The sequence below is a fragment of the Sturnira hondurensis genome, unplaced genomic scaffold (genome assembly GCF_014824575.4).
Source record: "Sturnira hondurensis isolate 20B ecotype Veracruz unplaced genomic scaffold, ASM1482457v3 Scaffold0000780, whole genome shotgun sequence".
Lineage (NCBI taxonomy): Eukaryota > Metazoa > Chordata > Mammalia > Chiroptera > Phyllostomidae > Sturnira > Sturnira hondurensis.
The window spans coordinates 19228952-19241387 of record NW_028073411.1 but is presented as its reverse complement, the minus strand read 5'-3'; the positions used below and the strand labels follow the sequence as shown (position 1 = coordinate 19241387).

General features: G+C 58.1%; 1 protein-coding gene across 1 annotated transcript in view; it reads left to right on the top strand.

The window, feature by feature from the left end:
- The window catches only part of TDRD9 (tudor domain containing 9), a 53949-nt gene that overhangs the window by 17415 nt on the left and 24098 nt on the right, over nt 1-12436 (top strand). The window contains exons 9-20 of the mRNA XM_037049918.1: nt 553-617; nt 3068-3122; nt 3358-3442; nt 4394-4451; nt 5322-5426; nt 7297-7394; nt 7973-8104; nt 9069-9234; nt 9323-9386; nt 9461-9524; nt 9776-9820; nt 10344-10397. Coding sequence (XP_036905813.1) covers nt 553-617; nt 3068-3122; nt 3358-3442; nt 4394-4451; nt 5322-5426; nt 7297-7394; nt 7973-8104; nt 9069-9234; nt 9323-9386; nt 9461-9524; nt 9776-9820; nt 10344-10397 — 991 coding nt within the window. The remainder of the gene's footprint in view (nt 1-552; nt 618-3067; nt 3123-3357; nt 3443-4393; nt 4452-5321; nt 5427-7296; nt 7395-7972; nt 8105-9068; nt 9235-9322; nt 9387-9460; nt 9525-9775; nt 9821-10343; nt 10398-12436) is intronic.

Genomic DNA, 12436 nt, shown 5'->3' with positions numbered 1-12436 from the left:
GAAGTTAGTTGCAGTCATGTTCTTTTTCTATGATCAGTCACCCAGAACCTGGCTGGGTGGGAGCCTGTCTAGGCCGGCTCATACACACTGTGCTTCCTGCGCCTCGCCCAGCTGTCCTGGGCTCTTCACCTCGTTTCTTCTGTGGTGGGTTGGGCATCAGATTTGTGGATCTTTCCAAAGAGCCAGGTTTGGGTGTGGTGGGGGCAAGGGGGCTGAAGTCTTGCCCCGTGACCGTGCTTCCCACTAGGAGTTGGGGCTCCTCAGAGCACGTTTTCAGTGTTCTGCATTTGAGGCTCGTGAGTATAGTAACTGAGTTTCAAGGAGAACTTTTCCAGACCGTTTTGTAGGAGGAAATAATGGGAATCAAGTAGCCTGGGGCCCCAAAGAGCCTTGGAACGCATCCTCGGGTCTCTGTGTCTCCTCACGTAGGAGAAGGAAAGGCGCTCCCATGGCCTGCGTGCCCGCCGCAGTCAGGAGCTGCAGCGTCGGGGTCCCGGGAGAGCAGCGGCTGTCCCGGCCTGGCTGACGTCTGCACCCTCCTGGTTTTCACAGGAGCGAGACCGGGCCGGGGGCCCAGGTGGCCTGGGAGCGGAGCAGTGTGCTGGTGTTTCTGCCAGGTGAGTGCCCACCCTTGGGACCCGGCATGGGGATGCCCGGGTGAGGTCTGGCCTGTGCTGGGTGTACGTTATGCAAAGTGGTTTTAGACCCTGAGAACATGAGCACTGGGGACTGTCCTTGACCTGTTACTGTGGCCTTCCTGTTGCTAAAAGTGTGGGTAGCAGAAAGTTTTAGTTTTTGGCGTAACCTGTAGGGGCAACTTTGCCCACAAGTCCCCCTGTCCGCCATAGATGAAAGTAACATTACCAAGACACGATCTGCTTGGGGAGGAGAGGTGGCCAATCTCTCACAGGAGAAGGACCAAGAACCCCTTCCTCAACCAATTTTATTGGGTTGTAATACACAGGAATACAGGTAAAGCTCATCAATCAATGTCAGGCGGCAAGGATTGAACAGTAGATAACATTTCAAAGGAATCTGAGGGCTCAGTCTGAGTCAGAGTCTGTCAGGAAAGGGGGTTGCAGAAACTTTGGGAGACGTACTCATTTCCTGCTTGGACCCTTATCATATGAATGAAAGCACTCTTAGCAAAGCAGGTTTCACAGGACTTTAGGAACTCTTTCTTATGCCCGATCACCCCAGATCTCGCTCTAGCCGGGCAAGGGGCTGCACCATCTCCCCCCATATAGGTTTTTAGGCTTAAGTGGATTAGAGCCAGGAAGTGTTTCTCCAAGATGGAAATGGGGCCTCAGGCTGTGTCGGAATAGCTGGGGGGGGGGGCGAGGGTCCATCACTCCCTCTTTGTTGAAGCCTCCGAGTCCTTCCTTGAGGGCCTCCCAAGTGATTGTGTCTAGCTTAGGTTGCCCCCCCTCTGAGGGGTCTTACCCGTCATCAACTATCGACTGTGCACTGGGGGCAGGGGAGTAAGTCGAGGCAGCGTTTGCTACCAGAGACCAGCTTTGTCTCCTTGTGTCTCCCGTTCTGGAGGTCGCTCACTCAGTCTGAGCCATGGGGGGTAGTTCCAACTCCTGAAACCAGGCAGAGCAGTTCCCAACACTAACCCCCATCAGAATTTTCAGTGAAATACGTGACTTCGTTAAGTTTGGTTTGTTACATGTGTATGGTTATGACTGTGAGACGATTGTTATCATTGTATTTAAAGCTCGTTTGATAGTAGTAAATATTATGAAGTCATGATCGTGTTATTGTAATGAGAATTCTCAGGCTGGTCCTCGAGTTTCTTTTCCAGTGTCTGAGAAAATAGGCTCTTAAAATACCCGAAAGAGCAGTTTGTGTGTAGTTGTCCTTTTTCAAAGTGCTGTTTCTAATGTTCGAACGAGGTGGAGTGGCTTGGTGCAGCGCAGTGGCAGCTGCGCAGGCATTTTGCTGCGGAAGGCGCTCCGTCCAGTAGGCGCGTCTCTGAGGGCAGCGGCTTCCAGTGTCAGGTGCTGCCACCTTGCGACGGCTGCTGTGGCTGGTGCTGCACCCAGGAGATGCCTTAGCCGGCAGCGGGGTGGGGTCACGTTGGCCTCAGCAAGTGTTCATGGAAAACGTGTGTGTGCGTGTGCGTATGTGGAAGGCCGTATTAAGGGGGGACACGACCAAGCAGAGCCTGACACTGAGCACGCCGTAAACGCCTTCTAGCTGCTGAGCGCTGCCTCACTCCTGTTGACAGGGGACATCTTCCAGCTCCAGGAGCTGCCAGCTGTCAGTGTGTTCGAGAGCGCGCCCTGCTCCCTGAGCTGGTGTGCAGGGCTCTGCGTTCCTGCTCCAGGGCCGCTGGGACCCAGGGCCTCAGGCTGGAGGGCCTGAGGCAATGGGAGCTGCTCTCTCCCTGCTCTGGGGGCTGCGCTCCTTCCCCTGAGGCTCGAGGCGTGGCCGTTGCACAGGGCACATCCCCCCATCCGTCCCTGACACCAGTGCCTGTCTCTCCTCTTCCGGAGTGTTCTAAGGTCTAATGGCAGTGCTACTTTGTAGTAATAGTGTCTGATACTTTCTAAGTGTCTTTCTTTGGTGGTGAAATTGTTTGTGCTCACTGCGGGACAGGGGACACCAGTAGGGAGGGAGACAGGCGACATTACCACCCTGCACTGCTGGGCGGCCTTGCGTAGAGGACGGCGTGGGAGGGTGCCGTGATTGCTTCCCTGGCTCAGGGGAGTGTTGTGTGTTTCCGATTGTCACTCTGATACCATGAGTGGAGGGGGAGGAAAAGCAGAGGAAGGCAGGCCCCCTTTGAGAAAGGGGCCATCTTCATTTGAAGGCTGGTGTTTTAGGCCCTGGCCGGGCGGCTCAGTTGGTTGCAGCATCGTTCTGATGCACCACGGTTGCCAGTTCAGTGCCCAGTCAGGGCGCATGCAGGCCCCATCCAGCGAGTGCATCAGTCAGTGGAGCTTCAGGGTCTGCCCCTCTCTCTCAGGAGGGAGGAGGGCGGGGGCGGGGGGAGGGAGGAGGGAAGGGAGGTTCTTAGCAGCAGTACACATCTTCTTTCCCGCCTCTTTTTCTCCCCCAGGTCTGAGTGAGATAAACTACATGCACGAGCTCCTCACAAACGTGACTCAGAAAAGGTGTGTTTACGTGACGCTGCTGTGCTCCCCGTCTCCTCGGGACTGACTGTCGGGGTGACGCTTCCCCGCAGTCACACTGGCCCCCAGTGCAGACGCCGCCATGCTCTTACTCACAGGCAGGCCCGCCGTTCGTGTCCAAGCCAACCAGTGACCTCCGTGAGCGGTCACCTGTCCGCTGCGCCCCCGCCCGTGTTCCTGCCTCACCGGGGCCCTGTCCCCTTCCTTTGCCTCCCAGGCTGCAGGTCTACCCGCTGCACTCGAGCGTGATTCTGGAGGAGCAGAGCAATGTGTTTCTGAGCCCCGTCCCCGGGTACAGGAAGGTAGGAGGCAGGGCACCCAGACAGACACTGGCCCCGTGGGCCAGGGCTCGTTTAGTTTTGTCTGAGCTCTGAGTCCATTTGCCAGAGGTTTTTATTTCCTTTGATTCCTCAAAACGTGGGGCTGCTCAGGTGACTTTTAAATTTTCTTTAGTGTTTCAGGGGAAGGGGAGGGAGGGAGGAAGAGGCAGAGAAACACAGATCAGTTGCCTCTCCCAGGCCCCCAGTTGGGGTCCTGGCCTGCCACCCAGGTATGTGCCCTGACTGGGAATCGGACCTGCTGCCTTTGGGTTCTTGGCTGGTGCTCAAGCCATTGGGCCACAGCTGCTGGGCCAGGAGGGGTCCTTTCAACTCTGGCCACACGGGAGCAATGGGGCCATCTCGTCACGACCCCTCTAGTGCTGCTCGCAGCACTCAGGGACCCCCGACTCCAGCAGGAGCTCTGAGCCCCTGGGCAGCCTGGCCCCTGCTGGCTCCCAGGGTAGCTGCAGCCTCAGCCCTGCCTTGGCTTCCAGCCTGGCTGTGCCTTGTGCCCCTGAAAGTGACCCTCACCCCGGGGGAGGCAGTGGTGCCACACTGAGGTGTAGGGCCAGGGACATGTGGGGTTGGGCAGGTGACGTGGGTCTCTCCCCTGCAGTTGTGTGAGTTGGGGCAAGTCAGTGCTCTGGGATGGAGTTTCGTCATCTGAAGGCTGGTCAGCAGTGTTGGTGCGGCAGGGCTGCCAGGGGGGGAGGGGAGGCTGCACTGACCTCTCTGCCCGACCACCCCCGCCCCCTGCACCAGGACCCTTGGTCAGTTGGGGACACAGTGGAAAAGTGACGAATTTCAAACGGAGTCCAGGTGTTTACGCCAGAAGCTTAATTTTAAGTAATTTTTGAGTTTGAGGTTTCTTAGCTTTGCCTAGTGATTTCCGTGTGCAGCAGGGACAGCAGACCCTTTGCTTGCGTTTGGCAGATTATTCTGTCCACCAACATCGCGGAGAGCTCCGTCACGGTCCCAGACGTCAAGTACGGTAAGATTCCACTCTGTGTCCTCACGCAGCACCCCTGGGAGGTGGGGGGCGTCCCTGAGGAGGCGTCACAGGGACGGGTCTGGGGTGGCAGATCAGTGGCCACGGGAAGGTGTGGCTCTGGCGCAGGGACCCGTCTGAGCAGCAGTGTGCAGGCGGGTGTGGCTGGGATGGATGGGCAGGGGCTGCAGGGCTTGTCCTTGCGCCACGGGTGACCAGGGTGCTTGTCGGGGCAGTGACAGAGGTCTGGGTCCTGCTGAGACGGCCAGGCTAGGGACAGGAGAGCGAGACACACACGATGGGCCGTTTCAGCTGTGCTGGGTGCTCCAACAGAATGGGACCCTTCAGCCTCGGCGTATGACGGGTCCTGAGGCTGGGAGCGCTGTGGCGGGCAAGCGTTCCTCAGAGCCATGTGGGGCCGAGACTGACATGCAGGAGAGGCGTGGGGACGGTGGGACCTGCAGCTCTCAGGCTCCAAGCACGGGTGTGGGAGAGCCCACAGTGCCTGCCGCAGCCCAGCGTGCGTCTGCGGCAGGGACAGATGGGTCTGCCCACAGCAGTTGCAGGGGCTGCTGTCTGCCGGGTGCACGGGCGGGGGGACAGCCCTAGCTGCTCCTCTCCCCCGCCCGGTGCCCAGGGACCACGGTGGTCAGGTGCAGCTGGGGGCTCACCCTGGGACGTGCCAGGTCCTGCAGGGCTCCATCCTCCGTGCCTGGAGCCCCCGCCGTCCCCAGGGGCGCACCACGACCACAGCCGCCTGGGCTGGGCCGCGCATTATGCAGCTCCAGGGTTTTGTCTCTGTCACTGTGGGTTGCAGTTGTCACACAGTTGTCCCCTGTCAGCAGTCTGCTTACGCTTTTTTTTTAATGACAGTTATAGATTTTTGTTTGACCAGAACTCTGGTTTGCGATGAAGACACCAACTACCAGAGTCTGCGCTTGAGCTGGGCGTCAAAAACCAGCTGCAACCAGAGGAAAGGTGGGTCGGGGACCCCGCGAGGGTGTGGTTCTCAGGCGTGCGCCTGCCCCGTGTCCACGCTCCCTGGCGCACCTCCTCATTGGAGCCAGTTTCCAGGGTTAAGCAGCAGTGCGTCTAGTTGGAAGACTCCCCACTTAACCTTGTGGCCTCCCCTTGTCCAGTGAACGAGGGGACAGTCTGTGTCCGTGTGTCGTGGACAGCAGCCTGACACCCCCTACGCTGCCGCTGCCCACAGTGAGCTGGCACGTGTGTGGCGGCAGCTCTGGAAGCCATGTGGCTTGTCTCGTAAGTTTTTGGTGCCCTTCCTCTGACCTCCCTCCAAGTGTTGCTGTCTCTGAGCTGGCTGCACAGAGGGTCCCACCTTTGCTGGGACGTGCCCGAGTATCCCTGCGGCAGTGGGGGTGGGGCTCTTTGTCGGGCCCGACTGCGGGAACGTGCGCTAGCTGTGGGCTGTGGCACGCCGTGCTACTCTCGAGCCTTTGGGGAGGGCGGGCGAGGGCTGCCTTGTCCAGAAGAGAGGGGCCCCCCTGACTGGCGCCTGCGTGCGCTGGTGCGACTCTAGGTGTCCCTTGTGTCCTTAGTGCCCGTGCCGTCCGCCAGGCAGAGCTGCGGCACTGTGCAGTGGACGAGTAGCCTGCCCAGGCTGCGCTGGGAGGTGGCAGGACTGCAGTTGGAACCCCAGGGGCTGGACCACCCAGAGGGGGTTCAGGGAGACCGTTAGGTAGCGGTGGAGGGAGGGCCTCGGACCACCCCTCACTGTGGGAAGCTTTGTGGCCAGTAAGTAACATGAGTAAGTGCGAACAGGACATTCAACTAGAGTCGTCTCTCTGCTTAACCTCTCCCACTCAGAACCCCTAAAACAAAGATCCACAGGCAGAGAAAATCGCTAGAAATAAGTGCACATTCGTGTTAGAGGCGGTTATCTCTGGGGCCGCCTGGGCATCACAGGAGTCTCCTCCCCTTTGTGCGTGCGAAGCCTGTGTGGTGAGAAGAGCTCTCTGGCTCAGGGGGCTGCAGAAACTGCCCCTCCAGCACCCCCGCCCCCCTCCACCGCCTCTCTGCTCTTTGGAGCTGCTGTGTGTGCCCAAGAGCCCTGCAGCCCGTGCCTGCAGAGATGGCCCTGCAGGGCCGCCCCAGGGGTTGCAACTGCTGATCCTCCTTCCTGGTCACTGCTGGGCGGCCCCCTGCTGCACTGGCCACTGCAGGGGCTTCCCGAGCATGGTGGCGCTCAACACAGCCCCGCGCAAAGCGATGTTGGTGTGGACACGAGTCATGGGCTCCTGGAGTCCCAGCCCAGCTGCCCTTGCTGGTTGTGTGTCGTGTGCAGGACACAGCCACTGCCGTCCATGGCTTGTGGCCCGTCCCCTCCACGGCTGCCAGTGTTGATTTTGCTTCGTGTTCTGCTGGGGCTGCTCTGCAAGGTTCACAGTCACACCTTGCTGAGCTTTAAGCTTGCGTGTCCTTGATGGCCGATGGGCTCCTGTCCTCGCCTCTGTTTCCCGTCGTCTGCTGTACCTCGGTGATGTGTCTGTGTGTCTGGGGCCCCTCCCCACCCGGGCTGGCGGTATTCTCATTGCTGGGCTCCTCGTGTAACAGAGCCCCACTCCGGCAGGACGGGGCGTGCAGACACCCGCTCCTGCTCCATGCCGAAGGTTGCTCATCCTCTCGCAGCGTCTGCCATGGAGCAGCTTTCGGTCCAGCAGAGGCCCCACACTCCCATGTGTGAGGGCGACTCCCGACACCAACCTGCCGAGTTCCTACTGACCTGGTCTGCTGGAAGATACGAGGGTCTGGTTTTTCTTAAATACGCACCTGTGCTAACGTTGGAGTAATTAACACCACGTGGCCTCTGAACCTTTCTCCCTCGAAGGCCGTGCTGGACGGGTGTCGAAAGGCTACTGTTACCGCCTGGTGCACAGGGACTTCTGGGACAGTGCCATCCCTGACAACGTCGTTCCGGAGATGCTGGTAACAGCTCGGGTCCCTGGTGGAGTTCGTGTTTCCTGGGCCATTCTGCTCCACAGTCTGAGTGACGTCACTTCAAGTGTTTATGGTTTAGATTCCAGCAAACTCACTGGCCAGTGGTCAGGCCAGCAGCCTTCAGCTGCAGTGGGGGCTCACCCACCGAGCCCTGGACGCCCTGCGGGCTTCACTCTGCCCACCTGCTGTGGGAACCCCGGTCTTCAGCTCAGATCTCCGCCCTCCCTCATCCCCAGGGGTTGGGAGGGGGCGTGGGGGGCGGGGCTAGCATTTTCTTCTCTGCCGTCCCTGTCTTCTCCGCACCCCCCTTCTCTCCCCTTGTCTGTGTCTTTCTCTCTCCTCCTCTTCTGTCCGCACTCGCTTTTCCCCGACGCTGCCTCTCCTTCCCTTTTCTGTCTTTCTCACCCTCCTCTCTCTCACCTGCCCCTCCTCTTCCTCTCACCCCTTCCTGTTTTTTCCTTTTCTCTCCTCCCCTCGCTGCCGCCCCCCCTCTGGAGGGCGAGTGGTGAGACTGAGTAGTCGATCTCGTGATGGTGCTGTGTCTGACGGAAGCCCTGTCTCCCCAGCGCTGCCCCCTGGGGAGCACGGTGTTGAAGGTGAAGCTGCTGGACATGGGCGAGCCCAGGGCTCTGCTGGCCACAGCCCTCTCCCCACCCCGCCTGGGCGACATTGGGCGCACGGTGCTGCTGCTGAAGGAGGTGGGCCATCTCCTGCTCATGGGTGTGCAGGGCAGGGCTCTTGTGGTCAGTTTGGAAAGCACGTGTATGACTGTGACCTCAGCTTCTGCACACGGAGCTTGCGCGCTTCATTGCGCTGCCAGAGCTGCGTTGCTGTCCCCGCCCTCCCCCACAGAGTCCAGGGGTTGGCACTGGACGGCATGGACAATAGGCGATGGTTCTTCTGAGATGCAATGGATGCTGACACGAGAGTGATTGATGCCAAAGGGTGGGTGAATGTCCCCCCCCGCCCCTCCCCCGTGAAGGCCGACTGGGCCCTGCAGGTCTGAGGCTGCAGTGACCACCCGATGCACGGGTTTCTGGGGCCGCCGTCCCTCTGTTGGCCTGTGCAGACCCCCAGTCCTGCCATTCAGCCTCACCCTACATTGCTGCTACTGTGGCTGCAGACTCCGCCCGCGGCTTCGGAGGATTTGACCCCACAGGGGGCTCAGGCTCCACCCTTGCCCCTCCCCCTCACAGCCAGGGCTGCAGCCAGTACCTGCTCTTTGTTGGGGCTCCGCCTCCAGTTGGGTGGTGCCTCTGGTCTGTCACCCTTCCTTTTCCTGTCTGCTTGGGTTTCTGCAGCACACACTCAAGTTCTGGGGGTTGTTTCTGTGCATGGTCAGTGTGTTTTGTTGAGAGGTCAGCAGGACGACGCACAGGTCAGGTCTTTGGTCAGCGTTGTGCGGCCACGACCTTACACTGGGAGTTAGGTGGGCACTGGTGGGAAGGCTGCTCGAGTCCCCTGCCCGTTCGTCCTCTCGGAAACAGCGACAGGGCCTGTTCTGCACGTCAGGAAGCAAACCTACCATTTTTGGTGGCCTTACTGGTTCCTGAGTCATTGTCGACTCGGTGTCTGTCCAGAACCCATTCACCATGGTCTCTGTTCTATGGCTTGGACGCCTTGCCTGCGGGGCTTGCTCACAGCACTCTCTCATTGGCCAAGGTCGGTGCACTGGCCGTCAGCGGGCAGAGAGAGGATGAGAACCCGCATGACGGCGAGCTGACCTTCCTGGGCCGAGTGCTGGCCCAGCTCCCTGTCAGCCAGCAGCTGGGCAAGCTCATCGTTCTGGGCCACGTGTTCGGGTGTCTGGACGAGTGTCTCATCATAGGTGGGTGCAGGGTGGGTGCGCACCAGGGCCCCCCTGCTCTGCCCGCCCCCGCCCACTCCACCCTCTCACGCTCTTTCTGGTCCCCTAGCGGCAGCTCTGTCTCTGAAGAACTTCTTCACGATGCCTCTCAGGCAGCACCTGGACGGGTACAGGTATTTTGCGCTCCTGTCTTAGAGCCGCTTGGTGGTGCCAGCCCCAGGTGACCCTGCCTGCCATCCCCTTCCAGGAACAAGGTGTTCTTCTCGGGCAACAGCAAGAGTGACTGCATCGCCCTGGTCGAGGCCTTCAGGGTGGGTCCTCCAAGGATGGCGCCACCTGCCACCTCTGTGCCCCACCCGAAGTGAAAGTGTGGGCAGGGGCGGGGCCCAGCACCAAGGATGGACTGTTGGCAGAAGTGGGTGGGGGGTAGGAGTCCAATTTCATGATGTTGACTGGGAAATTAAGTTTGTGAGTTTTCTGTAGTTCAGCTGTGTTGAACTTGGACTTTAAAAACAGTAGAGTCACCAATGAGGACTTTGAAACTTGGGGTCATCTCTTTCAGACCTGGCAGGCCTGCAGACAGCGGGGGGAGCTGCGGCATCCAAAGGTAGGTCTCTGTAGTCGCCTTGGGGGGGTGGTGGCGGGGCTGCCCTGTGGCTGCTGGGGCCCCCTGTGAGGGGCCAGTGAAGTATGGGGGCCCTGTCTGGACTCAGGTCACTGCCTGACCGTGTTGGCCTGCCCCGTGCGGTGGGTGCCTCCCTGGGGCAGCAGGGTCCTTCTGCCGTGCGTGGCCGAGGCAGCTGGGGTGCTCACTGCCCTGCTCGCTCCACTCCCAGCACCTGAGGCCTTTCCTGCGGCTGCTTTCAGCTAACGGGCTGTACGCAACTTAGTCTGTGAGCTCCCTGCCCGAGTTTGGGGCAGGTTTGTTGTTCTGACACTGTGGCCGGCAGGCCTGTCTGGGGGTCCCCATCCCCCCCAGGGCCGCCTTCTAGCACGTTGGCGGGGCGCAGGTTCTGGTTGGCGTGTATGCCTTTTGCCGTATGTTTTTGGATGAGTTGTAGGTGTTACAGCAGCAGGTCAGCTCTGACTTGCTAGGTTGTGCTGAGTGTGGTGCTTTTATGTACTTAAAGGATGAACTTGACTGGGGACGGTTAAATTACATTCAGATCAAGAGAATCAGAGAGGTGAGTTGTAACACCCGGGGAAGCGGTGAGTATGCGGGGAGGTGTGTCCTGTTTCCAGCGCGTGCGTGTGTGTGCTGCACTTCCACGGTAACTTACAGACACAAGTGTTGTGTTTACGTAGAACAGTGTGTACTCCAGACAACCCACGTGTAGTTCCTTATTTGCGTAGCATAGAGCACAGTCACATGCCATTATAATTAGGAGCCCCGGAATTTCAAAGGTTTTATAGGGCCCTCTTTGTCATTCTGAGGGTGGGGTGCTCACGGCCCCTTTATTGCCCGATCAGACGTGCGTGTGGGGGGTGTCCTGAGAGCGGCCCCCTAGGTCTGGCGATTGGCTGGAAAGATTCACGGGCTGGCCAAGCCGCTGTCCTTGTGCTGCTGGCAAGCGCAGCTCCAGGCGCAGAGCCCCAGTAGCCCAGGGAGAGGTGTGTGGGGAGGAGGTGGAGGGGACCAGGGGCCAGGGTCCGTTGTCTCCGCCCAGCGGGTCCCACGGCTCCACACACTCTCCCAGCACTGGTGTGTCGGCAGAGCCACCTGCTGCCAGCCAGGGTGGCTTGCCCCGGGCCTTGGGGTCTGGTTTTGCTGTGCGTTCTGTGGCTGGCCTCAGTTACTAGTTTGTAGCCCCTCCAGAGGTCACCTGGGGGCTGTGTGGACCAAGGCCCGCAGCATGCATTCGTAAGTGACAGTTGTGTCCTGGGCCTCTGCCAGACAGAGACACTCCGAGGAGGCGGGACATCCCAGAGCCTTCCCAGTCTCTGGGCGGTGCATGGGGGACAGCCGGCCTGCGGGGTCAGTCCTGCACCCCTGTGCTGGCACTTGCCAGGGGCCCGGGCTGCTCCATTGGGTTTTCAGAGGCTTCCTCTTGGTTTGATTTCACTCCGTAGGTTTTCGGGGGAGGGGAAAGGTAGAAGGTTTTTTTTAAAAATATATTTTATTGAGTATACCATTACAGTTGTTTTATTCCCCCCCTTCATTCCCCTCCACCCGCACACTCCCTCCTCCTCCATTCTCCCTCCTTAGTTTATAACCACGTGTTTCAAGTTCTTTAGATTCTATATTTCCCCCACTATTCTTGTCCTCCCCCCTATCTATTTTCTACCTACTGTCTATGCTATTTTCTGTGCCTTCTCTCCCCTTCTCCTCCTCCCACTTCCCTGTTGCTAACCCTCCATGTGTTCTTCATTTCTATGGTTCCACTTCTGATCTAGCTGTCCTCTTGGTTTGCTTTTGTTTTAGGTGTGGTTAATAACTGTGAGTTTGCTGTCCTTTCACTGTTCATATTTTTTACCTTCTTTTTCTTAGATAAGTCCCTTTAGCATTTCATATAATAAGGGCTTGGTGATGATGAACTCCTTGAACTTGCCCTTATCTGAGAAGCACTTTATCTGTCCTTCCATTCTAAATGAAAGTTTTGCTGGATAAAGCAATCTTGGCTGTAGGTCTTTGGATTTCACGACTTGGAATACTTCTCTACAGCCCCTTCTTGCCTGTAAGGTCTCTTGAGAAATCCGCTGACAGTCTGATGGGTACTCCTTTGTAGGTGACTGTCCCCTTATCTCTTGCTGCTTCTAGGGTTCTCTCCTTCATTTTGGTCTTGGCTAATGTAATGATGATGTGCCTTGGTGTGTTCCTTCTTGGGTCCAACTTCTTTGGCACTCTCTGAGCTTCCTGGATTTCCTGGAAGTCTATTTCCTTTGCCAGACTGGGGAAGTTCTCCTTTATTATTTGTTCAAATAAGTGTTCCACTCGTGGCTGTTTCTTTCCCCCTTCTGGTACCCCCATAATCCAGATGTTAGAACGTTTAAAGATGTCTTGGAGGTTCCTGAGCCTCTCCTCATTTTTTTGAATTCTAATTTCTTCATTTCTTTCTGGTTGGATGTTTCGTTCTTCCTTCTGGTCCATTCCATTGATTTGAGTCCCAGTTTCCTTTCCATCACTATTGGATTCCTGGACATCTCCCTTCATTTCAATTAGTTTGGCCTTCATATGTTCCTCTAATTTGTGACTATAATCCACCAGTTCTGTGAGCATCCTGAT